At 35.4% G+C, this 23780-nt stretch overlaps 2 protein-coding genes across 41 annotated transcripts in view; both read left to right on the top strand.

The window, feature by feature from the left end:
• The window catches only part of pds5a (PDS5 cohesin associated factor A), a 485752-nt gene that overhangs the window by 316440 nt on the left and 145532 nt on the right, over positions 1 to 23780 (top strand). The gene's annotated exons all lie outside the window — the stretch shown is intronic.
• adgrl3.1 (adhesion G protein-coupled receptor L3.1) overlaps positions 1 to 23780 on the top strand; it is a 209680-nt gene that overhangs the window by 118189 nt on the left and 67711 nt on the right. For all 40 annotated transcript variants that reach the window (XR_015476579.1, XR_015476578.1, XR_015476577.1 and 37 more), the window contains 5 exons: positions 6537 to 6833; positions 10505 to 10602; positions 11156 to 11341; positions 15746 to 15784; positions 20768 to 20951. Coding sequence is in view for 37 of the 40 variants with exons in the window: in XM_087237172.1 (XP_087093298.1) it covers positions 6537 to 6833; positions 10505 to 10602; positions 11156 to 11341; positions 15746 to 15784; positions 20768 to 20951 (804 nt within the window). In the remaining 3 variants the exon portion in view is untranslated. The remainder of the gene's footprint in view (positions 1 to 6536; positions 6834 to 10504; positions 10603 to 11155; positions 11342 to 15745; positions 15785 to 20767; positions 20952 to 23780) is intronic.

Here is a 23780-nt window from a genome sequence, read left to right as displayed (position 1 = left end):
GCCCTGTGGGGGTACGCATCATGTTTTTACAGTTTTTTAGCAGTGGACAACTAGGAGAACGATCATGCTGCCTTAGCTCATTTTACCCTGGGATGACCAAAAAAAGGCAAACTTGTTATTCGTTCTCCACAAAAAAGACAGAGTTTCACTGATTCGCCTTCAGCAGCTAATAGTAATGACCCAAGCATACTGGACCCAGGTAACGAAGCTCCAAACATTTCAGGTCGCAGAAGCAATACTGGAAACACGAAATGTTCAACCATGACTTGTCCTCTCAGATCTCTCCACGTATTGACCAAATTATTACTCACTGCCAGACACAGTCCTTACACTGATTGATAAAGCATAACAAATAGCTTGCAAGTATTACATTGTAATAGCCTATATTGTTTTTTCACTTATAAACCGGTGTAAATGCTGATATTTTTGGTATTGAATTTCAAATAGGGCCAATTTTAAGGTCTAAGGCTTATGTTTTTCAGTTACAAAAGGCCTACAATTTTTCTCTTATAGTTTACATTAGGCTATTATTTGTGCATATACTGTACATGGTTAAGATATAGTAATAAATATACAATTTGTTTGTAAATAACATTGTTTTGTCATCCAAATTTATATGAGCGATAATATCATTAAATGTGGAGGCTAATATTAGGCAAAAAAAAAAAAAAAAAAAAAAAACTTGGGAACCAATGCTTTGCTGTAATCTTTCTCCTCTTCTTCAGTCTTTCCTCTAGTTGTGAGCAACAACTTGGATTTTCCAGAGATTTTTAGTTAGGTTTAGGTCAGGACAGGACTCTGGACTGGCCATTTTTAGCTTAAAAGAGCTGCTTTACCTGTTTTACTTTTGTAATTGGGACTTTCATGAAAATTACTGTCTGATTGACTGGCTTAATAGGTCGCCCCTTTGGCCTTTACTGCTGTTTGAGAGTTTTAGTCAGTCAGGCAAACCTGGAAAATTAGATTGCAAGTTAAACAGTGTTAAAGGTGCAGTAGGTTATTTGGCAAAATGTTAACCGTCAGCATAATATCTTTGAAACACAGTCCCTCCCCAGCCGTCCAAAGCCATACCTCCTGAAATCACGTGAATGTGGACATTAAAGATGACAGAGACCCATTAGATCATGTCATTCGCCAGATAGAAAGCTTGATAGTATTTTATAGTCCTACAATTCTGAATGAAAACTGTATTTTGTCTAGCACGATTTCAGCTGAGTAGCAAGCAAAATTTGTCATATTGTGCAATATTAGGACCGAAATTAAGGATCACTGCTATCACTCTCTCATATGCTTTCATAAAGCAACTTCTGTATCCTTAGTGGTTGGCCGGAGGGGTGCAGGAATTACACTTATCACTAAGCCATACTTACATGCTATTTCAGACTTAATATTCTGAGTAGCATTGTAAACAATATAGGAAGCGCGTCACAGGCTGCCATTGTTCAAAAATGAACCAATGTGAATATAAAAGCAACTTGACCTCAGTAAATAAAACTAGGCAGAATAGCACTGTTTACTGATGTTTTGTTGTTCAACTAAATAAAATCTACATTATCGATGCTGTAAAGGGTCTCTTATAAAACTGAAAATATTCACATCAATCTATTGCCGAAAGAAGCAGTCTACATCAGCTTTGCGTGACTAAAATAGTTTTCAAACATAACATTACCTGTCTAACAGAAATACTTCAGCTATGGTAAAGTAACTCCAACATTGATTCATTGATTCTAAAAAGTTTTGATTTAGTATTTGCTTTTAGCGCTGTCTGCACATGAACGTGCAGCGCACAAACAGTACATGCGCTAATGGCAAGTGCGAAGTTGTACAAATCTACATTTCCTGATAGAGCATTTTGGCTATTTATCAGAATTATGAGAATTATTGGCCCGACAATTTTACCATCATTTACTTATCTTACCCAGAATATAAAAATAAAAATACAGATAAATACATCATTACTAAAAATGTTTCTGAAAACAATCACCTACTGCACCTTTAATTAAGAACAAGTTTACAAACTTGTACTTTACGAACAAGTGCTAAATTAACTCCAATAACTTTGAGGTGTCTTAAAATGTTCTCTAATTATATAATGTTTCAGAATGCATGCAACTTAAAAAATATTCTTAATTTTTTTTTTTTTTTACTCCTGTGAGGATAACTTAATTTAGGATTAAACTGTGATCTTTAAATTTAGGATTTTTTTTGTATAAAAAAGTAACATTAAACAGGAGACATTTAAATGTATGAAAGAAGAAGCTTGACCCCATTTTTTTCTTTGAGCCCTACATTACTTGGTTAGATTTTTTTTGGTTGCTAAGGCTAGGACATTCATACATTTTTTAAAGTGACTTAAGTGGCAGTGCTATACATGCATTTGATCTTTCGTTTATGTGTCTATAAAAGCTGCATGTTCATTAAATCCATCGGCAGTTTTCAGCAAGGTTGCCATGACGCTGTCTTCTGATTGGTCCTGATCAGCAAGGTGACATTGTTTCTCGTCTCAGTGTGGGCTGAGGCATATTTAACAGGACTTCATGCATTAAGCAGCCCCTGGAAGATTTGCTGTTCCGGTCACACCTGGAAGTATGACCAAACATCAAATGACCCGATTTCATACAGTGGTTTTCCAGAAGGCCGGTCATCAGAAATAGATGTCCGATTATAAATTGCCTTCTCTTTCATGTCAGTGTACAGGAAGAGATGGGCTTAACAGACCACGTTAGAAGCCCACTCCGAAGTTGCACTACCTTTAAGAGTGTTTCGAGTAATAGAGGATAAATGACCTTTAACCTCTAGGAGTGAGTCAGGCATCTTTCCATCGACGCTGCGAATAAAAGACTTCCTTTGATCAGCCGCCAATCAAAGCGCCCTTTCCGTTGGAAAACACATGCGTTGCCCTCTATCTGTTCCCCTATTGTGTCTGAGTGGGCTGAATCACAGAGATGACAATCTGGAGACACGGAGGGCACGGCAGACAGGCGGACATCGGCCAGAAAGGAGCGATGGAGAGATTTGGAAGGTGGATGAAAGGGCTGGTTTGTCATTTAATGGCTTCTGTGCGAAAGGGAGGCTGTGTGTATGTGTGTGTGTGCGCGAGCGATTAGTCACTCTAGAACGCTCTGCTGCTTTCAGAGTCTTGCCTCAGTAGCTCCTCACACAGACAGATACAGAAATAGAAACAGGAAGTGCTTTCATTTCACTCAGCGGCCCTTTAAAATCACAGTCAGATTTGCCGCACAGAGGGAGGTGGGGGAGAGATGGAGAGAGAGAAAAGAGGGCAGGAACAGTGATGAGAGGAGATGTGAGGGGATATTTGGATCAGTGCATCTCTATAATAAGCCAGAGCTGTCTGGTGGGATATAGTCTAAGAAAGAGGAACTATCTTTCATTCGGAACTGCTAACGAGGGCTCACGCTGCCTTATGATTTGCACACTTTTGTAAGTGCGCATTTTTTGGGTATAATTTATGCACCGGCAAGTACATCACCTACTGAAGGCATTAGGCCAGGGTCAGTAAGACAGATCCGGAATCAGTTACTGTGACTGAGTTCTCTGAACTCTTTCCCCTTCCTGAAGTTAGTGGTTATATTTCCAGCAGCTCAGGGTGCGTGTTCACTCATATAAACTTTCATATTATTTCATGTCAATGTGTTTATTCACTGTTAAACATACGATCGTAAAAATTAGTTTTTTTCACACCTAAAATAAAAAAAAAAAAAAATCAATGCTTTGATGTCAAAAATGACAGCAAAGACTTTTGATATTTTTATTTTAAAAGATATTTAATTTCAACCTGATAAAAAAAAACAAAAAAAACAACAACCTTATTTTACGTTTTTTTTTTTTTCCCTGGCAGCTGGGGTGCAGAAACCACCCCCCGTCAAATAACAGCCATTAAATTACAGAAGTTTACTGTAAAATAATGGACATTAAAGGACAGGAATTTCCACAAATTTCACAAATTTCCAGTAAATTTCTGTCATTTAACGTTTGTTATTTTATCAATAAATTTCTGTAATTTTACAGCCTTTATTTTTTTGGCAAATTAAGCAATAATTTTTCTTCTGGTGAAAGTCTTATTTGTTAGATTTTGGCTAGAATAAAAGCAGTTCTTAATTTTTCAAAAACCATTTTAAGGGCAAAATTATTAGTCCCCGTAAGTTATATTTTTTCGATAGTCTACAGAACAAACCATTGCTATACAATAAACTACGTAATTATCCTAACCTGTGTAGTTTACCTAATTAACCTAGTTAAGCCTTTAAATGTCACTTTAAGCTGTATAGAAGTGTCTGTGGGGGGCTAATATTTCTGACTTCAACTGTAGTGGTCAACGTCAAAAAGTGGTTTTCAAGCTGCAAAGTTAAAGTGTGATGCAGCCTTTTTTGGTTTCATATTTTATCAATTTTTGTAATTTGTGTATAAGTGACTACTGAGTTTTTTTGTTCAAAACATAAATATTGTAATTTATATAATTATATAATTGGAAAACAGATAAAAATAAACATATTCAAAATTATATTTCGGTTGGGTCCTGGAGTAGATCTTGTGGGATCTTGTTCCTGCATTCTTTTCATATCCACTTTTTATTAAAGTCGCCACTGCCAATTCACAGATGGGAAAAAAAGAAGAAAGTTTTTTTTTTTTTTTTTTTTTCTCTGGTAGCATCTCTGTCCTCTAGTGTTCTTCTTCTCTCCTCTTCACACTTTAGTCCTTTTTTCCAGCAGTTTCTGAGGCAACAAGAGCTTCTCCAGTAAACAAGGCAAGACAGAGGGATAGAGAACGAGACAAAAAGGGACAGAACATAAAAGTAAAGCTATCTTTTTCATTTGCGCTGCGTGTGCCAGTTCACGTCTTTCCACGCGCACATTTATTATGGACAGATTTCTTACAGCATCGTTTAGTCTAGACCAGGCTTTAAGGGATGTTTACTCCCTGTCATGTGACATCCTGAGCTTCCGATACAGATTCTTTCACACTTTATATCAGCAAACAAAGCTTGCATGTATGCATTTGACTGCTATATGCCAGATTCGGGCCCTCAGGTGTGTGCTTGTGTGTTTGAGAGAGAGACAGACAGGAACAGAGTGTGCCAATGGGGAGTTGTGACGTTTAAACATCATCTATCTTTGCCTCTCAGAAGTCCTTGCACTCAGGGATCGGGCCTGTCAAAACATACACTCCCAACTGCTGCACAGGGCACAAAGACACACACAAACACTCTCCAGAAACCTGACTCATTCAGTCATCCCTGAAACAGCGGAGATGCCTAGAGAGAGAGATGGATATTCATGTCTCTGCTTTACCACTGCCTTTTGAACCAATGTCTGCTCTTGAACTGTGGGTGTGTAGACTAAATTTGTATTTACAAATGATGTAAATGCGGAAATACTGTACATAAATGCTGTTTTAAGGGAGAAATGATTGATTGCTAAATTATATTTTTATTGTATACATAATGTAAATGACAAATTACACTATTATTACTGATCATAGTAGAACAAATTATTCCAAAATATCTAATAATAAATATTCTATGTTCTAAATCAATAGACAAATGCTGTAATAGCTTAATACAAATATGACCATTTTTATTTCTTTTTATATTTTAAGATATGACAAATGTAAATTAATATAGTGTTTTAATAATTACTTGACAGCTAAACTGACACTAAAGATGGATTCAGTTAATCTAACTTATGAAATTTAAAAATATAAATGTGAAATTCAAATAAATTTTGCAACTTGAAGTGATAAATAATGGTCAGTGGCATCATCATCTATACCAATACAGATCAATAAAAAAAAATTTACTAATTCATCACACTTTTTTTTTTATCAATCGCGATTAATAGAATTATTGCAGTAGTATTTTGTTGCCGTTGTTAATAATAATGACATTAATGTCATTATTGGTGTTACTATTATTTTTGTCGTTGTTAGTGTTAGAAACCTTACAACTAAAAGGTTCGATCTGACATTGGCATATTCTTATTAAATGACAACTTATTTACATTATGGAATGCTTTTTTTAATAAGTTGTTTACATTTTAACACTTTTTATTAAAAAAAAAAAAACTAATGTTACACACATACCGTTTGCTATGTGGAATGCAAAAACTTTGAAGCTTTAACGCAGAAAGATTTTTTTTTTTCTAGTGAGGAGGTCTGAGACTAACTCAACTTAAAGTAACAAGTTGGTTGAAGCTTTTTTTGGGTGCACTTGCAAAGTTTTGCTCACAAAACTAATATTTTTAAGTTAATGAAGGAATTTTTCATTTAGGTTCAGTAAACGTGTTAAATGTAGCTACACTTATTTTTACTAATTTTTGCCAACCCAACCAAAAAAACCCCCAAGTAATTTCATTTTTCAAGTTGAATTTTTTATAGTGTATAAGTTTGTTTAACATCCTTATAATAATAATCTTTTTTTTAATAGTAAATATCTGAGTGTTTCTGTAGTATGCAACAACTTTATAGTTCACATTCATTTGAACTGTAAGCGTTAAAAATCATTTCTATTTTTCTTCCAGATCCGCCTTCTTCAGTCTTGCTACCTGATCCTCTTCCTCCAGTACGCAGCTCCACGACTCCTCCACGCCCATATACAGGCACGCTCCGCCCCTCTCTCACCACTACCACGACGACCACCATGGTTCCTCCTCGCCGCCATAACAACGTCCTCCCAGAAGCCCTGACTCGAGCGCCTCCCTCCCCGCAGACTCCCGTCACTGTTGACTATTGTGCCCCACGTCTCACTGCTGAAATCTCCTGGCCACGGACACACCAGGGACAAGTTGCTAAGCAACCGTGCCCACCTGGCACCATAGGTTAGTAAGAGAGTGATTAATCTATTATTAGGGGCAGTGTGTGTGTGTGGAGGTTTATTTTGTTTAATGTGTATTGAATACATCAGTGCATCAGCTCAGTGTGTGTCCGTGTGTGTATGTGCATTGCTCTCTGGCAGAGATCTGATACACTTCAACACTGCAACAAGGCTCCTGATAACATGAATGAAAGAATTAATTCGTAATTCAAGCCTGTAATTAATTTATCATCCCAGTGTTCAGGACTAAACTCATCATTAGTAATTCTTTATAATTAGGCACAACAATAGGAATTACCACTGTACTGATAGTTACATAGTCATTTATTTTTAAACCTGCAGTAAAACAAGTAGACCCTAGATGTGTTTGCACATGATTATAATTGTCAAAATGTGGTATATATCAAAATTCCTGTGAAAAATAGACTACTTATCATTAGAAGGAAAGGAATTTGGGAGGAAAGAATGGAAGAAATGTTGTTTTGTTCATACTGTTGTCAAAGGTAGCATAGAAAAAACAAAATAGTAGTACATTAATACAATTTAAGAGGTGCACTGGAGGATTATATAATCACTTCATATTGTGTCACTTTCCCACATAAATTTATCATATACAGAGCTCAGCACATATAAGTTTACCCTTCATAAATCTATCTTTTTAAGTTCTTTTAAAATGTTAGTCTGTAGTGAAGCCAAATCTGGAGCTTTCATTCATTCATTCATTCATTTTCGGCTTAGTCCCTTTATTAATCTGGGTTCGCCACAGCAGAATGAACCGCCAACTTATCCAGCAGGTTTTTACGCAGGTGATGCCCTTCCAGCTGCAACCCATCACTGGGAAACATCCACACATACACTCATACACTAAGGACAATTTAGCCTACCCAATTCAGCTTTACCACATATCTTTGGACTGTGGGGGAAACCGGAGCACCCGGAGGAAACCTATGCGTGCACAGGGAGAGCATGCCACACAGAAACGCCTACTGACCCAGCCGAGGCTCGACCCAGCAACCTTCTTGCTGATAGCACTACCTACTGCACTACTGTGTCGCCTCAAATCTGGAGCTTATCTAAGAAAATAACTTACCATAACAGTCCAAAAACTAGTACACCCAAATTATATGTTATAGAAAAATCAAGAGAAGCTAAATTTTTTTTTTAATTTATTGAAATTTTGTAGGTTGTAATTTATTTTATAATCGCATTACCTTTCAATTTCTAAATGTTTGGTGACTAAAATATTATTTTAATAAATATATCTGTTTAAAAAAATCTGTTTTGTTTAAATGCTCCAAAATACATCGCCTATATTCACTGAGAAATTAATAAAAACATTCATTTTTAAAATGTGGTGTACTCAGTTAGGTAGCACTTTATTTTGATGGTCCATTTGAGTATTAGTAGACTATCTGCTTAATATCTGATGATACTGATGCAAAACAGACATTTAACTGACAATAAGAAACTGTCAACATGTCAACTTACACTAACCCCAACCTAATAGTCTACTTATAATCAAATGAGAATTAGTTGGCTTATAGATGCAATGTAACTAAAATTCAACAAACAGACCATCAAAATAAAGTGTGACCCTCAATTATGCTGAGCACTGTATATTGTATATACTTAAGGTTTGGAATTCTGTCTACAAGTACTATTTGAGAGAGTAGTTACATTTTATAGCTAATTTACACTGAGCAGTACAGGCTCGTAGCCAGGGAGGATTCGGATGGTTTGAAAGACCCAGCCCTCACTGACAAAGGTCCAGAATTTGTTCTATACATGAGCTCATTTGTCCTATTTTGACTGCTATCAAAGAGCTTAGAATGACCAAGAGGCGATACTCAATAGAATGGTCCATTGCATCAGCAGCGTTCAGCAACAGCCCCGGATTCCGCCATATTGTTTTTAATTTATTCATTTAAAAAGCGAATTAAAGCTGAGATACAGCCTGAAAGACGACGATACAACACATGCTAACATAATCATCAGCACTTTTAATAGTTTATTTTACTTTTTTACAGACTTATAACATGCTGTTGTTCAATTGGAATTTTCATTCCAAAATGTTTGCCGCGCCATCTAGTGGCTGTTTCCCAAATCGCACTAGAGTTTTGCCTCTTGGTGAATCTATACTCTTTGCTGCTATGCCATCATAAATTGTAAAAAATACCTATGAAAATAACCATCATAGAAGGCTTTAAGACCAAGTAGATTCCTGTATTGGCTGTTGCTTCGGTGTGACTTCTCGTTCTAAAGGGCCAAATTCGGCATCCCAAATTGTGACTGTGACATGTGCTCGCCAGTTTGTTATTTGCCTAATAAATGACAATAGGCCACAGTTTTTCAATTCAAAACTTTAACAGATTTCTTTTTTTATGATATATAAAATCATTATTTAAAAAACAAGTATTTATTCATATTTCCTTATTCTAACTCTTTAGAAATGTTTTTGGTACATCAAAACGTGGTTATGATCACCATTCGACAAGCTAAATAAATGTGCTTAAAATATTACTAAAATGCAGTATTTAAACCTCATAATTAAATAGAAAATGAGAAAAGTGAATCAGCCTTTTTACCAGGCTGGCTACGGGCTTGTATCATATCACTTGTTTGAGTATGATAAGTATCATAAGTATCTCTGTATTTGCATGTGCTTGCTGTGAGGTCTACATTTGAAATGACAAACCTGAGCACACACAAGGCCCGATATGTAAATCGTGTGGCTTTCTTTGTCGCATGAGAATGACATTGATGCAAACGATACAACAGTAAGTAACGGTTTTGCTAAAATTTGAGTCTGAGCTTTGAAAGTGTGTTTTACAGTAAAGACAACTTGCAGACATTTTGACAACACAAACCCAAACTTTTAAGCATCAGCTATAACTAAAATGTTTGAGGGTCAAAGAAGACCTTGTTGATGGGCAGAAAGTAAAGACCATAGATGCCCATTGTGTAAACCAATTACAAAAACTACATACATACTGTAGGTTTGTGCAAGAAAAAAAGACTGGATTTAGAAGAATCATTCAGAAATGTTTTGTTTTCTTTTGGCACACAATGTCCTTATTTATTATGAACTTTGTGCACAGAAATATTGCAGAACGCTTTGTTTATTCACATTCACTACTTACTTCTAATTTTAAAATATATGTATTACCCGTTTTTGTCCTGTCTCTGTAATTCTTTTGCTCTGTAGAAGCTCTGTCATAAAAACAAATTCCTTGTATGTGTGAACATACAAGCTCTTTCTGATTCTGATCCTGAACTTTTACATTTAGAAACAACTACATTACACACTACATAATAGGTAATAAAAACAAAATGTGTGCACTAAAAGTGGTACTAAACCTGTTAAAGCTACTGTAGATATACATGAACTTGTAAAAGTTATATTTACCTGTGTGTTACGTTGAATTAATCAGATTTTTTTTTCCTGTTAGTGTGGTGTGCTTGTTCAGGTGTTCTGTCATTGCCACCTCATTATGTGGGCAGCTGCCAGCTGTTGATTGACACATTTTGTGACGCTTGTAAATCTCCTGCTCTGCTTGTGTTTTTGATTGGTTTGACAGCAATTGCCAGGCCATATGTCTAAATGTGTATGTGCGTATATGTGTGTGTATGTGTGAGAGAGAGAGCTCATGTCTTTCTTTATTATTATTTTTTCAGGTGTAGCCACGTTTAATTGTTTGCTTGGCTACTGGGACCCGAAGGGACCAGATCTGAGCAACTGCACCTCACCGTGGACCAATCATATCACTCAAAGAGTGAGTAAAAACATGATACCATGGGAAATATGCTAATGGAGTATCAGCCAATTTAAAAACATTCAGTGGAGAGCGATATGCCTATAGCAAATATTCTTAAAGCATAATTTGGCCTCCAGCTTTTTTAACAAAGCACAAAAGCTTATCACAAAGAGCAGCCTGTAGCGAAACAGCTTAGAGGAAATTTAGTGTACAACAAAATGAGCCAAAATTCAACTGTCAAGATCAGCCGCAATTTGTATCACTTTGTGGCAAAATTACGTAGGGACGACAGTGCAGCCAAAAGCGTCGTGCGACAGCAGCTTAAAATAAAGTGGCACGTGTGTGTGTGCTGCGAGAGTGCATGTGTGTGTAAAGTGCAATGATGACTGAAGCTTAACAGTAATGTAAAATGGTTTCCTTTGTACCACAGAGAGCAAATCGGAAAATAGGCAGAATCACAAATCTATGAAGCCATTTGTTCATCCACTTATTCGGCCATCAAGGGACAGAGCGAATAAAATCAATATACACACGTACATATCTCTCTCGCTCTCTCTTTCTCTTTCTGTAGATGAGATCGGGCGAAACTGCTGCTATAGTAGCCCGGGAATTGGCTGAACAGACAAAGGGAGAGTTGAGACCCGGAGATGTCCCATCAACAGTCAAAGCCATGGCACAGCTGGTGGAACTACTGGACGTGCAGCTGCGAAACCTCACCCCTGGGGGAAAAGACACCGCCGCACGCAGTTTAAACAAGGTACACGAGCTGTTAGCAAACCACACGCACACTGCGTAGGTAGTAAACACACAGCTACTACATGTTTGTTACATGTTAATTACGTTGGCATCCTTTTGTATGAGATAGCTCAATATATTCATGTGTATTTTTGTGCAAAAAGGAGCGGGAGAGAGAAACAGTGCTCCGATTCTGTGCAGAGTACAGTGTTTTAGGCAGTAAACCTGTGGCAGTCCACAGATCAAAGGCTTTAAGGCCCAAATGGGAAAACTTCCTGTTAAAAACAGCTACTGCTCGATAGACAGAAATCCTTACACACACACACACACACACACACACACACACACTTATAAATAAGGACACACAAATTAAAACAGCTCATAAAGCCCCGGTGAGTTTTTCCAATTAACAAAAGAAGCCGCAACATAAAAGAATAATCAAAAAAATACTTCAAAGTGGTGAAACGCAAATACAGGCTGCACAATGCTACACATAAACACCAGCCAATTTCTTAGAGGCATAATGAACTTCTTGTAAGATGTCTGTTGGATGCAAAACACACACAGTGAATGTCCCTACAAGTATATTACCAGTAAAATTTGACCTTATGGGGACATTTTTTTAAGTAAAAAAACATAAACCATCATCTAAACATTTATCATCTAAATTTTATGAATATTAAAAATGATTCAATTCAGTTTGATTCATATTTATTTCCATTTTAGATTGTGTCAAAGCAGCTTAACATAGAAGTTCTATTAAATTTAAACTGTCAGTCCAGTTTTCAGAGTTGAAGTTCAGTTTAGTTCAGATCAGTGTCCTTGTTATAAATTATTTTATTGTAGGCATAATTTACAGTTAAAACCCAAAGAATGAGCAGTCTGTCAGATGAAGCAGAGCCGGAGTTAGAGATTTAAATAAATAAAGTTCATTGAAGACAGTTTGCAGTTTCATCAGCAGAAGCCAGCTTCAACACTTATAATGAGTTCTCAGGCCGCTCTGCTTACAATCACAAATCAACAACAATTATTGTCTTACATAACATCATTACCAGTGTCATACATGCAGGTGTTTTAACCTGATTAGTTAAAACACAGATAGACTAGGTAAACTTCCATGTGTCAGCATGCACATAACTCTGAACGATATCTTAATATCTCAAGCATACAAACGTCAGACATCCACTAGGCTGTTTGGAGCTGATCCCAGACCTGTGAAATGATCCACAATCGAATAGAACACACACACTCAACTTACAATCTGTTTCTTAGCTAAGGTTGATCCGTCTTTATCAAAACTGGTTAAAAACCAGTATAATCTACATTCAGGCAATTCTTACTACACAAAGTCTATCTTGAATAAAAAGGAAAATCAGTTTAAACAGAATTAACACATAATAATATCAAAACCACTTATTTTAGACAGTTTAACACATAGTAATTCAATCATTACTATGTTTTGACAGTTGTTTTCAATCATCAAGCCCTTTAGTTCCACTCGAGATCTTCGTGACCGCCTGAAGAACATTCTTATATTAAGCGTTAATGTGTTAACTTTATTCATTAGTCAAAATCATGTCAAGATTAAATAATCATATTAATAAAGCAATGAGAAAAAGGATAATGAGAAAGCTGCTAAAACGTTTGCCATAGTAATTGGTGGTTTATTCCGCTGTAGATAAAGCATCGAATTAGCCAAAGGAAAGTGAGTGAGTGAGATTATCAAGTTGCGTCTAGTCCAAGTAGTCATCTTTAAAATATTTTACAGATTTTTGACAAATGTTGAACAAAAAACTTAAAATGCCATTTGAACTTAATTGTGGTGTAGTGTTGAAAATAAAATGACACATGCAAGTGTTCGCCAGATGTAAAGCCACACTGACAACTTTTACGATGCTAATCTAAATTAGTCAAAAGTACAGAGCCTTTTTAATTTCCTGAAAAGTAGCAGGTTTGGAAAAGGTTTCTGTCCAATAATATCTGTTACTAGATTAAAGCTCAATTAAACAGATAAAAGCATATTAAAATCTTTAAAAACATTAAATTTAAATTACATTGTATTTGCTGTGAGCATCAGATCACTTTACATTGGTTAAAAAGCATGAGGTCATTGAAATGAAAGACATTAACAAATCAAAATTGTACATTTTTTTTGTGTAGTTATTATTATTATTATTTTTTTAATTTTTAACTTCAGGTCAGACATTAAAATGTACATAATATTGATACATATAGATATACACACTGATACAATTCACCGAGCAAGAAATTATCAGGAAAACACAATTAAACACTAAATATAAAGTAAAGTAAAGTATACAGTAAAAATAAAAAACAAAATACCACATTTATACACAAAGATATACAAATATAAGATAACAAAAAAATCTATAAATAAACAAATAAAAATGAATAAATAAACGAATAAATATATAATACAAAGAACAGAAAGGAAAAAAGGCAATTAAGATATAGGTGTCTCCTTAAAAAAATTACAAAAGGGCTCCAGACTTTCTGGAACTGTTCTGGCTTTTGTTTTATTGCAAACCAAATCTTTTCCTTTTGAAGAGCATGTTGGAAATCAAAAACTCATTGCCAATAAGAAGGAGGAGCTGCTGACATCCACTTCATAAGAATAAGTCGTCTAGCCAGTAAGGTTGCAAAAGCTACACTATCGGCCTGTAATGAATTTAATTCAGCATATTCTGGCAGGATTCCAAACAGTGCTGTTAAGGGGTTTGGGTCTATTGACAGTGAAATAAACAGCAGAAAAACACCTGAAGACTTTCCCCAAATAATCAGACAGTTTCAAACACAACCAGAAAGTATGTAACAGTGTGGCTGGTTCGCTTGTACAGTGAAGGCAAGGTGGGTCAAGTTTTATTTAGTTTAGTTCTAGACCAGTGTATTTTGTGCACGACCTTAAACTGAATGATCCTTTGGTTAGTCTGTACCCTTCAATGCCCCACACTCCTTATGTCGCTAGTTTTGTTTCCACACATCCCATAATTTCTAAAATATCAACCTTTACCAAATGGTTGATATCTCGGTTTATGGTAAAAATACTGGAATTAATACATATACTATAAAAAATCAGGCAGCACTGTGGTGCTGTGGGTAGCACAATTGCCTTATAGCTAGAACGTCGCTGGTTCAATTCTTGACTGGCTCAGTTGGTGTTTCAGTGTGGAGTTTGCAAGTTCTCCTCGTGTTTGCGTGGGTTTTCTCCGGGTGCTCCAGTTTCCCCCACAAGTCCAAAAACTTGCGCTATAGGTGAATTGGCTAAGCTAAACTGTCCATAGTGAATGAGTTTGTATTGATATTTCCCAGTGATGGGTTGCAGCTAAGAGGGTATCCGCTGCATATAACATATGCTGGATAAATTGGCGGTTCGTTTCGCTGTGGTGACCCCAGATTAATAAAGGGATTAAGCCGAAAAGAAAATGAATGAATGAAAAAATAGAAAACATGAAGTGTGAGAACAATTATTTTTTTTACACAAATTATTATTTATTCAAAATAAAACAGTTTTGAACACTAAATCATCTTTATTTTTTTAAAGTATGCCATAAGATATTTCAGGATTATGTTTGTTTGATTTTTTTTTTCATAAACCAACAATGCTGAGTGTATAAACTATTATTTAAAACATTCTTTAAATCATTTTAATAGTCATTATTTAAAACTGTCAAAATTTGCTCAACCATTTTGTATATCAGGCAGTTAAAGAGTTAAAGACAATTTAGATCTACAATAAATTATTTTGATCAGGTCATATTTGTCCACAATATACATGGCCCTGCTATCTCCATGTATTAAACTGCAATAGGAGAGTTATTTTAATGTTAAATAATTGTACGGTACATCATCTTTATTGTGTCTAAAAAAAGCAGTGAATCTCATTCGTCATCTCGAGACCAGCTGAACACACAGACACACACACAGCGACCCACACAACACTGTAGAGCCTGAATATCACTTTACAAACTTTAAACAGTCAGCCTGTCAGTTTCCTATTACCTGGATCCAGCTAAAGTTATCAATTACACAAGCATCAGCTCATCTGCAATAAGACACAGTCAGACACCTCTGGCCATTCAGACTCAATACAGCTCAGTGGTGGTTGTTTGTTTGTATGTTTGCAGTATTACTGTCCTGGCAGACGTGTACAGGAATGTTTTGTGGGTACAGTGTCAGTTTCACGCGACTGTAACTCAGTTAAACATTCATTTTGTTTCTAATTCTGCTCTGATCCACAATATAATTATGATTCTAATTATTTATTACCAAATTATTGTAGATTATTTCGGCTAATTAGGCCTTGCTTCTTATTGGGCTCTGAATGATTAAATGCGCACTGTGATTTAGTGTGTGCAGTTGTGTTTGTGTATGTGAGTTACTGAAGTGTTTTAATATTGTCTTTCAGCTCCAGAAGAGAGAACGGTCGTGCCGCTTCTTCATACAGGTACCTAATTTTGTCCTTGTTTTGTGTGTGTATGTGTGTGCGCAAACACAAACATATTTTCACTGTTTTTCAATTCATGTTCTGTATCACTTGGATATCTACACAGATGGGCAAAGTTTTCAGCAGAAATTCTGCATTATACTTGCGTGGATCCGTATCTGTCACACCATATGAATCATTTTGGCTGTCTGTGTGTGTCTGTGCGCCTGCGCTTGTGCCCGTGGGCTGCATTTTTTGCATTTATAAAAGCAGAGCAATTTTTTCTCCTGAGAAAGCAGTAGTGATGTCAGCACTGGTCAGCAGTGTCACATCAGGCGACTGATAAACACACACAAACACACACACACACACACACACACACACACACACACACACACACACACACACACACACACACACACACACACACACAGACAGTGTGGAAAAAAAAGCACAGAATAATGTAGATAAGCCCAAGAAGAGCTCAGCAGACAGAACGAAAGGAAAAGCATGAGAAGAACTGATTTGGAGGTAGAAAATGACTGATGCATATCTCAAACTGAGCCAGACCGCTCTGTCAACCCTGCCCAATACATGACAGATTTATTCTGATTTGTATTGCATGAAATAATTGAGGTCTAAATGTTGCTCTGTTTTCTGGTGTGGTGGTGCACTTAATAATTCTTTTCTCATTAAAAATGCTTTACCCTTAAAACGTGAATAGTCATTTCGAAAATTAGCTTTGAAATCCCTGACATATGAGAGAGGCAGCAGTCATATTAGCAGCGTAATAAAGTCTGATGTATTTTATATTGAGAAGATCACCTGCAGGTGACATAATAAGATTTTACCAAATGAATACTTCAGCCTAGAATCATTCTTGCAGAATAAATAATTTCTGCAACCATTTTATTGAAATGCAGTGTGTATTATATTTTTATTTTGCATACTTTTTATTGTATACACCATCGGTCAAAAGTTTCGGGTCAGTATACTCTCAGAAAAAAGGGTACAATGTTGTATCAAAGAAGGTACAACCCTTGTCACCATGGCAGTACCTTTTTATAGGACAGAATTGTACCATAAGACAAAGAAATAAATTTATACCATTGCAGTTTGTACCTTTAAGGACATGATTTGTACCATGAAAAACCAAAATGTACCTTTTGGTTTTTAAAACCTGCAGATACAAAATTGTACCTTCATCAAATGTACAAATCTGATTCATGAAGGCACCACTGTGACAAGACATTTTGTACCTTACCAGTGTCAAATGTGTTCCCTCATGAACTATTTAAAGGCATTTTGCTTTATCCAAAATGCGTCAATTTGTTTTCAGTAAATATAAAACATCAAATACATTTTTAAACAATGTTTTTAAAATAGTGTTGTTTTGTGTAAATGCACCTTTTCCATTTAAAATAAAGAATAAAAAATACTTCAACATCAATCAAAAGATCTACTTTTTGCTAAACATTTCACAACAATTTTCACAACACTTTTCTCCAATGTTCACACAATACCTTTGTATTCACCTAAAAGTTCATTTAATTTGCTTAATCCTAAAATATAAATAGAATTATGCAAAAGTATTGTAACGAGATATGCACAATGTTTGATTACTTTTACAATACTAAAATGTCAGCATGAACCCTTTGCATATTTGCAAACGCCATAAGCTGCAGATATTTAAAAAAATGTATTTATCAGAAAATGCTTACAAAATGTTTACTTAAAATGCTTTAAATGTTTAGTTTACAATACCTATAGTTTTGTTTTACCTGTTGTTTTGCATTATAGAACTTAATAATGAATGCTCATGAGTTTCTTCAAACATATGCTTTTAAATGATGATTCATGTTTTAATATGAAAATTATTCATAAAATCACTTAGAAATTGATATTGATATGGCTTACACATAGATATTGTAATAAAGAAGGAGTTGTCCAACACTTTACGAGTGTTACCTTTATGAGAACAATTGTGTACCTTCATTTCAATTTGACCCTTAAAGGTACAGAACAGTAGTTTTTTTTTTGTACCATATAAGGTACAACTTTTACAAAGGTACAAAACTTTCGCTTAAGGAGCATTATTTGCACCATGGTGTACCTTTTTTCTGAGAGTGTAGCATTTTTTAAAACAAGGTTATCCTGCTCACCCAGACAGCATTTATTTCATCAAAAATACAGTACAAATTGTAAAATTGTGAAAACGTTGTGAAACGTTGCACTATAAAATAACTTTTCAAAAGTTTTTTAAAATTTAATTTAATGATTTATTCCAGTGATTTTTAAAGATGAATTTTCAGCTACATTACTCCAGTTTTCAGAGTCACATGATCCTTCAGAAATCACTTTAATCTTAATTATTATTATTATTATTATTGATACTAAGCAATTACTGGAATAATAATTTCATTTTATAAAATAATGTATGTGTGTTAGTGTGTGTGTGCGTGCGTGCGTGCGTGTGTGTGTGTGTGTGTGTGTGTGTGTGTTTATGGGTTGAAATTATTTATTTTATGCCAAAAATCATTTCCATATTTATTATTTAGTAATTTAGTAAGTATAGTATTATTTAGGTATTTAGTAAGTTCCCAACTGTAAATATATTAAATCTTTTATAGTGTTTACATAAACACCAGTTACATAAATACCAACTGTAGATTAAAAAAAAGTACAGCAGTGGACCCTTCTCAAAGTCAGGGCCGCAGGACAATCATCAGGCGGCACTTGGTGATTTCCAGAATAGAATTCCTTTTATTAAAGTATTATAATTACCATATTTTATCTATATTCTAATCTACTTAGTCCTATTGGTGTGTGCACATTTGTATATTTACAACCCGCTTAGAGAATATTGGAGGTCGTAAGTCACTGCCTTTGTTGTTTTATGGGTCGCGAGCTGAAAAGTTTGGGAACCCCTGGTATACAGGACAGTATGAGGACTTGCAATGGTAATGCCAGGGCTATTGCCAGAGCATATACAATGTGTAGGGCCCAGAGGGAACACATATCATACACTATACACAGCTGTGTAACGAACCATGTATGATATACATCTAAGGTACTGTATGTGATATGATTAATATCTATACATCACTCTACAGCCAGAATGCACACTTTAATAAAAATAATTTTAATAACACACAAGAAAATACGGCTGGAGGTTTGTCATTGGCTGTTGTAACTGAATAAATAATAAGGTTTGTCTACACACATTTTAATGTAATATGGTAATAAGTTGTATAACCTTCGGTTGGGTAAATTATAAACTAAATTATTAAACTATAAGCAGTTTAAAACAGGAATTCCAATATTTGATTTACCCAGCATTTACAATGAGCCAGGGTTAAATATTTTAAGTCAGTAAAGCCCTTAATAGTATCTGTCCAAGACGGCTACTATACTGGCCAGAGCAAGTTGAATAAACAAATTACAGAGTGTTTTTCCAAATACTCTGCTGTGCAGAAACGAGTCTATCGATTCATCCTGCTGATTTAGACAGAGAGAATTACAGGATTCCATGACAACTGTCTGAAACCTCCCGGTGCTGACATCAAGCAAATATGGATTCTCAGTGGTCATCTAATATGTAATGCAGTGTGTGTGAGTGTGTATGTGTGTGTTTCTTTACGCTGGATTAGCTCCTCAGCTTCAAAGCACTTCAGTTCTGCTCCATTTACCAAGTCTGTGGAGAATATTTCTGCTCTGTGTGTGTGTGTGTGTGTGTGTGTGAGAGAGAGGAAACAGAATGTAGGAAGAATTTAAAAAAAATCTCTTATCTGTCTCTGCAGTGCAAGCCCCCAAGTACACACACACACACACACACACACATACACAAACGCACTCCACTGACCTCTTGACACACTCTGTCAGAAGATTTCATAAGCAGTTTTGTGAGGAAGTAAATATAACTCTTCCTTTTTACCTCTTATCCCAGTCGTCTCTCATCTCTGTCTCTCCTCTTTCTCTCTCTCGTAAAAGGGTCATTACTTTAGTGGTGTCAAAATGAATATACTCATTCCGCCTTTAACACACACTCCCTCTCTCTTTCTCTCTCTCTCTCTATTACGCACACAGAGAGAGACACACGCGTGCCGTTCTACTGTAACTGGGGCAGAATGATTCAACCCAATGGCCAAATTAGCCTGCAGCAACCTAAAGACAAACGACAAAACACCCCTCTGTCCATCCCTACGGATGAGTGCACTTCAGTGAGAGAAGTTAATTACATATCGCTTCAGCACAGATTACAGATATCGCCGCATTATATCTGCTTTTCCCATTGTAAAAACAACGCCAGCTTGGATAATTCCATAGAAACATGAGCTATTTCTGATGAAAGGAACTTGACCTGGAATTCTTTTGCGCAAGTGACAAAAATAATTTAGCCTGCTTTGCGAATAGAATACCGTGTGTATGTGTGTGTGTGTTTGTGTTGCAGAACGTTTTGCTTTCTCAAATGAAATGCTAAATTATAATGTGCCGCAATACACTCCGCACGCTTTTTAATAAAGCACCACCTTACGTCTTAAACCTTCATTTGTATATCAAGGTTGAGGTTTAATATCCTTGTGATAATATTTAAAAGGCCTAATATCTTAATATCACACTTTTTAAAAAATAGATTTTAATATGTTAGCTTCTGCTAAGACATTTCATTTTTCCCATACAGTATATTGCTCTTACAGACCCATTGTTACAGCCTGTGTGTTTGTGTGTGTGTGTGATGACAGCGTCTGTCATTTTCACAGTGTCTCCTGCTCCCTGTGGATCTTTCTTCAGTTTGACAGGTTTATACTCCAGCACAGAGCGCGTGTAGTGTGTGTGAGTGCTGGTGAAAGTGGAAGAGAAATGGTTTATGGGAGAGCTGGGCACTTTGGGAAATATGTCCTCGTTGTGAAGTTCAGATGTCAGAATGTATGTGCGTGCGGGTTCAGTTGCCCCTCACCTCCCGGAACGCTGACATCTCTGTTTTTTTCCCTTTCTGTTCTGCAGGCCATGGTGGAGACGGTGAATAACCTTCTGCAGGTGCGATCTCAGGCGGCGTGGAGAGAGCTTTCTGTAGCCGAGCAGCTGCGATGCGCAACCATGCTCCTGGACACGGTGGAGACGGGAGCCTTCATGCTCGCAGACAACCTGTTAAAAACAGACACCATACAGGAGAGCACAGACAACATCCGTGAGTTACCAAACATCCTCATCCTAAAGTTTTGGAATCAATCGGTGGTGCATATTTCATTCCTCTAATCAAGTCTCAGTCTTGTGTCTCTTTCTGATTGCTCTGATTTTTCTCCTGTCACAAGAAGACAAATAACAAGTTCATAAACAGATGGATCATTTTTGTGCAAAATGGTGGGCATAAGCAGGAAATTCCTGTTTCTGATACGTGACAGGATAAGAAACATAACAGCTTATGTGATTTTTAGAGGTCTGTCGGAGAATGTGTGCTGGATTTATGTAAAATAGTCCTAATGTCACAGTTACTTTTATATACATAATAATTGGCAGCTTTTTTGCATGAATCTTTCAATCATCCATGTAGGGTTTTACTTCCGGCAAATTGTTTTAACGCTTCCAAAAACACTTTCCGCAAGGTGTAAAAATGCATTAACGCATTACGATGTAATGCTATGTGCATGAAAATTCAGTGCATCCATTATGAGATGTAATATTTATGGTTTATTCAAATAGTACTCATTTTTATTACACAGTGAATCTGAAAAGTATCTCTTTTTCTTTGTTTTGTTACATTGCAGCCTTTTTCCAAAATGTGTGAATTTTTTTTTTCAAAATTCTGCCAACAACATGAAAGAAGTTAGTTTGAAATGTTTGCGTACATAAACATATTACATACAGACACTTCTATACAGCTTAAAGGGACATTTTAACCCTTAACTAGGTTAATTAGGTTAACTAGGCAGGTTAAGGTAATTATATATATATATATATATATATATATATATATATATATATATATATATATATATATATATATATATATAGCTTAAAGGGGCTAATAATTTTGACCTTAAAATAGTTTTTAAAAATTTAGAAACTGCTTTTATTCTAGCCGAGATTAAACAAATAAGACTCTCTCTAGAAAAAAAAAACATATTATCAGATATACTGTGAAAATTTCCATATATAACACTTTAATGTCTGTAAAAAAATATTAATCTAGATAAAATCCATGCAGAATGGTCAAAGGATTTGGAAGTAAATATTTCAGAGGAATCCTGGAATGATGCATTATTGAGAGTAAATGGAACAACATCCTGTACTTGCTTAAGCTTAATTCAATTCAAGTTCCTCCACAGACTTTACTACAGTAAGGCAACACTTTCCAAGATACACACAAATAAAGCTGATTTGGCTCACATGTTTTGGGCATGCCCCAGACTGTTTGATTATTGGCCAACTATAATTAAAATTGTTCGAAGCATATAATAAAGACATTAGGCCTAGTTTAAAAATGGCTGCTTTTGGAGTTGAACTTGAACAAGATAGGGTCATGTCCAATAATTATTAAGATGCTTATGCCTTATGGCTCAGAGAAGAATATTGCTTGATTGGAAATCAAGTAAACCACCTTTAGTTTCACTCTGGTTTAGTGATATGATGCTGTTTTTGAGATTGGAGAAAAGTAAATACTCTCCTACGCTCTACTAAACGTTTTTTTTTTTTACAGTATGGAATCCAATTACCGGTATGTCATACTTTGAAAAAGGCGCAACACTTCCCCAAAACTAAAACTAATAGGGAAATTAAAAGGTCTATGCCTGAAAGGATAATGGGCAATAATTGATGTTAAATACTTCCTCACTGTACTATCAAAACTTTGTGTATTTGTAAATATTTAATTATATTTTATTTTTTTATTTATTTATTTAAATTAATTAATTAGTTTATCTATTTTATGTTATTTCTATTTTTTTGAAGAGGTGGGAGGGTGTATGTGGGAAAAAATTTACCTTAAAAAAAGAAAAAGGTCTTGTCAAATCTTTGTATTATTTATATTATGTATTATTTCACTTTGGTCTTGTTTCAATAAAAATAATATATAATAATAATAAAAATAATAAAATCCTGTGAAAATTTAACAGTATTTTTCAAAAAATTAAAGGAGGGCTAATAATTTTGACTTCAACTATATGTGTGTGTGTGTGTGTGTGTATGTATATATATATATATATATATATATATATATATATATATATATATATATATACATATATATTATAGAAGTATAATATTTTATATAAATCAATTATTTATATTGGGTAGAATTTATTTTGTATATTTTTAAACAGTCCATATGCTAAATTTAAAAAAAAAAAATCATTTTAAAGGCTGCACATAAACCATGTCTGCTACAGTAGGAGTTTGTATGTAAGACCTGATGCATAAAAAACACATTATCACATTAGAGGTACACAGCAGGAGCGCAAAACTCAAGTGCACTGGCGCCAGATGTAGTGAAGCGTGCCTGTGGAAAACACTAGAGCTATGCACACACAGAGGGGGTCCCGAACTGTCTCATTCATGCAGAGGAATCCAGACCTTGGTTCACAAACTGAACACGAGTGGTCAAAATGTGTTAAGGACAGACAAACATGGCTAAAAAATAAGCACCGATCATTCTTGCCACACAGAATCTTTAACACCTATAGCAATGGTTCCCAAAGCTGGAGTCACGGGCCATTGACAGGGGGTCGCTTAGTGATTTTCAAAAGTCAAATCAATTTTATTAAACTATTAGAATTACCATATTTTATCCATAACCCACAGTAGATAAAAATAATAGTTTTTAATATAAAAACAAAGACATGGAAATAAAAAAGCCACCAGCTTTTCAATTATTTTGATCATAGGATTGGTGTGTTTACGTTAATAACAGCACAGCAATAGCATCAGCTGCAGCAGATTACCAGGCCAGGTTAAACTTTCTGACACCTTTAAGGCAATCAAATACAAGAAATATTGAAGATGATCTCTGAGTGGCGGTCTC

The sequence above is a fragment of the Danio rerio genome, chromosome 1, assembly GCF_052040795.2.
Source record: "Danio rerio strain M-AB ecotype USA chromosome 1, GRCz13ab, whole genome shotgun sequence".
Lineage (NCBI taxonomy): Eukaryota > Metazoa > Chordata > Actinopteri > Cypriniformes > Danionidae > Danio > Danio rerio.
The sequence above is the reverse complement of the archived record's forward strand: the minus strand, read 5'-3'. Positions and strand labels throughout refer to the sequence as shown.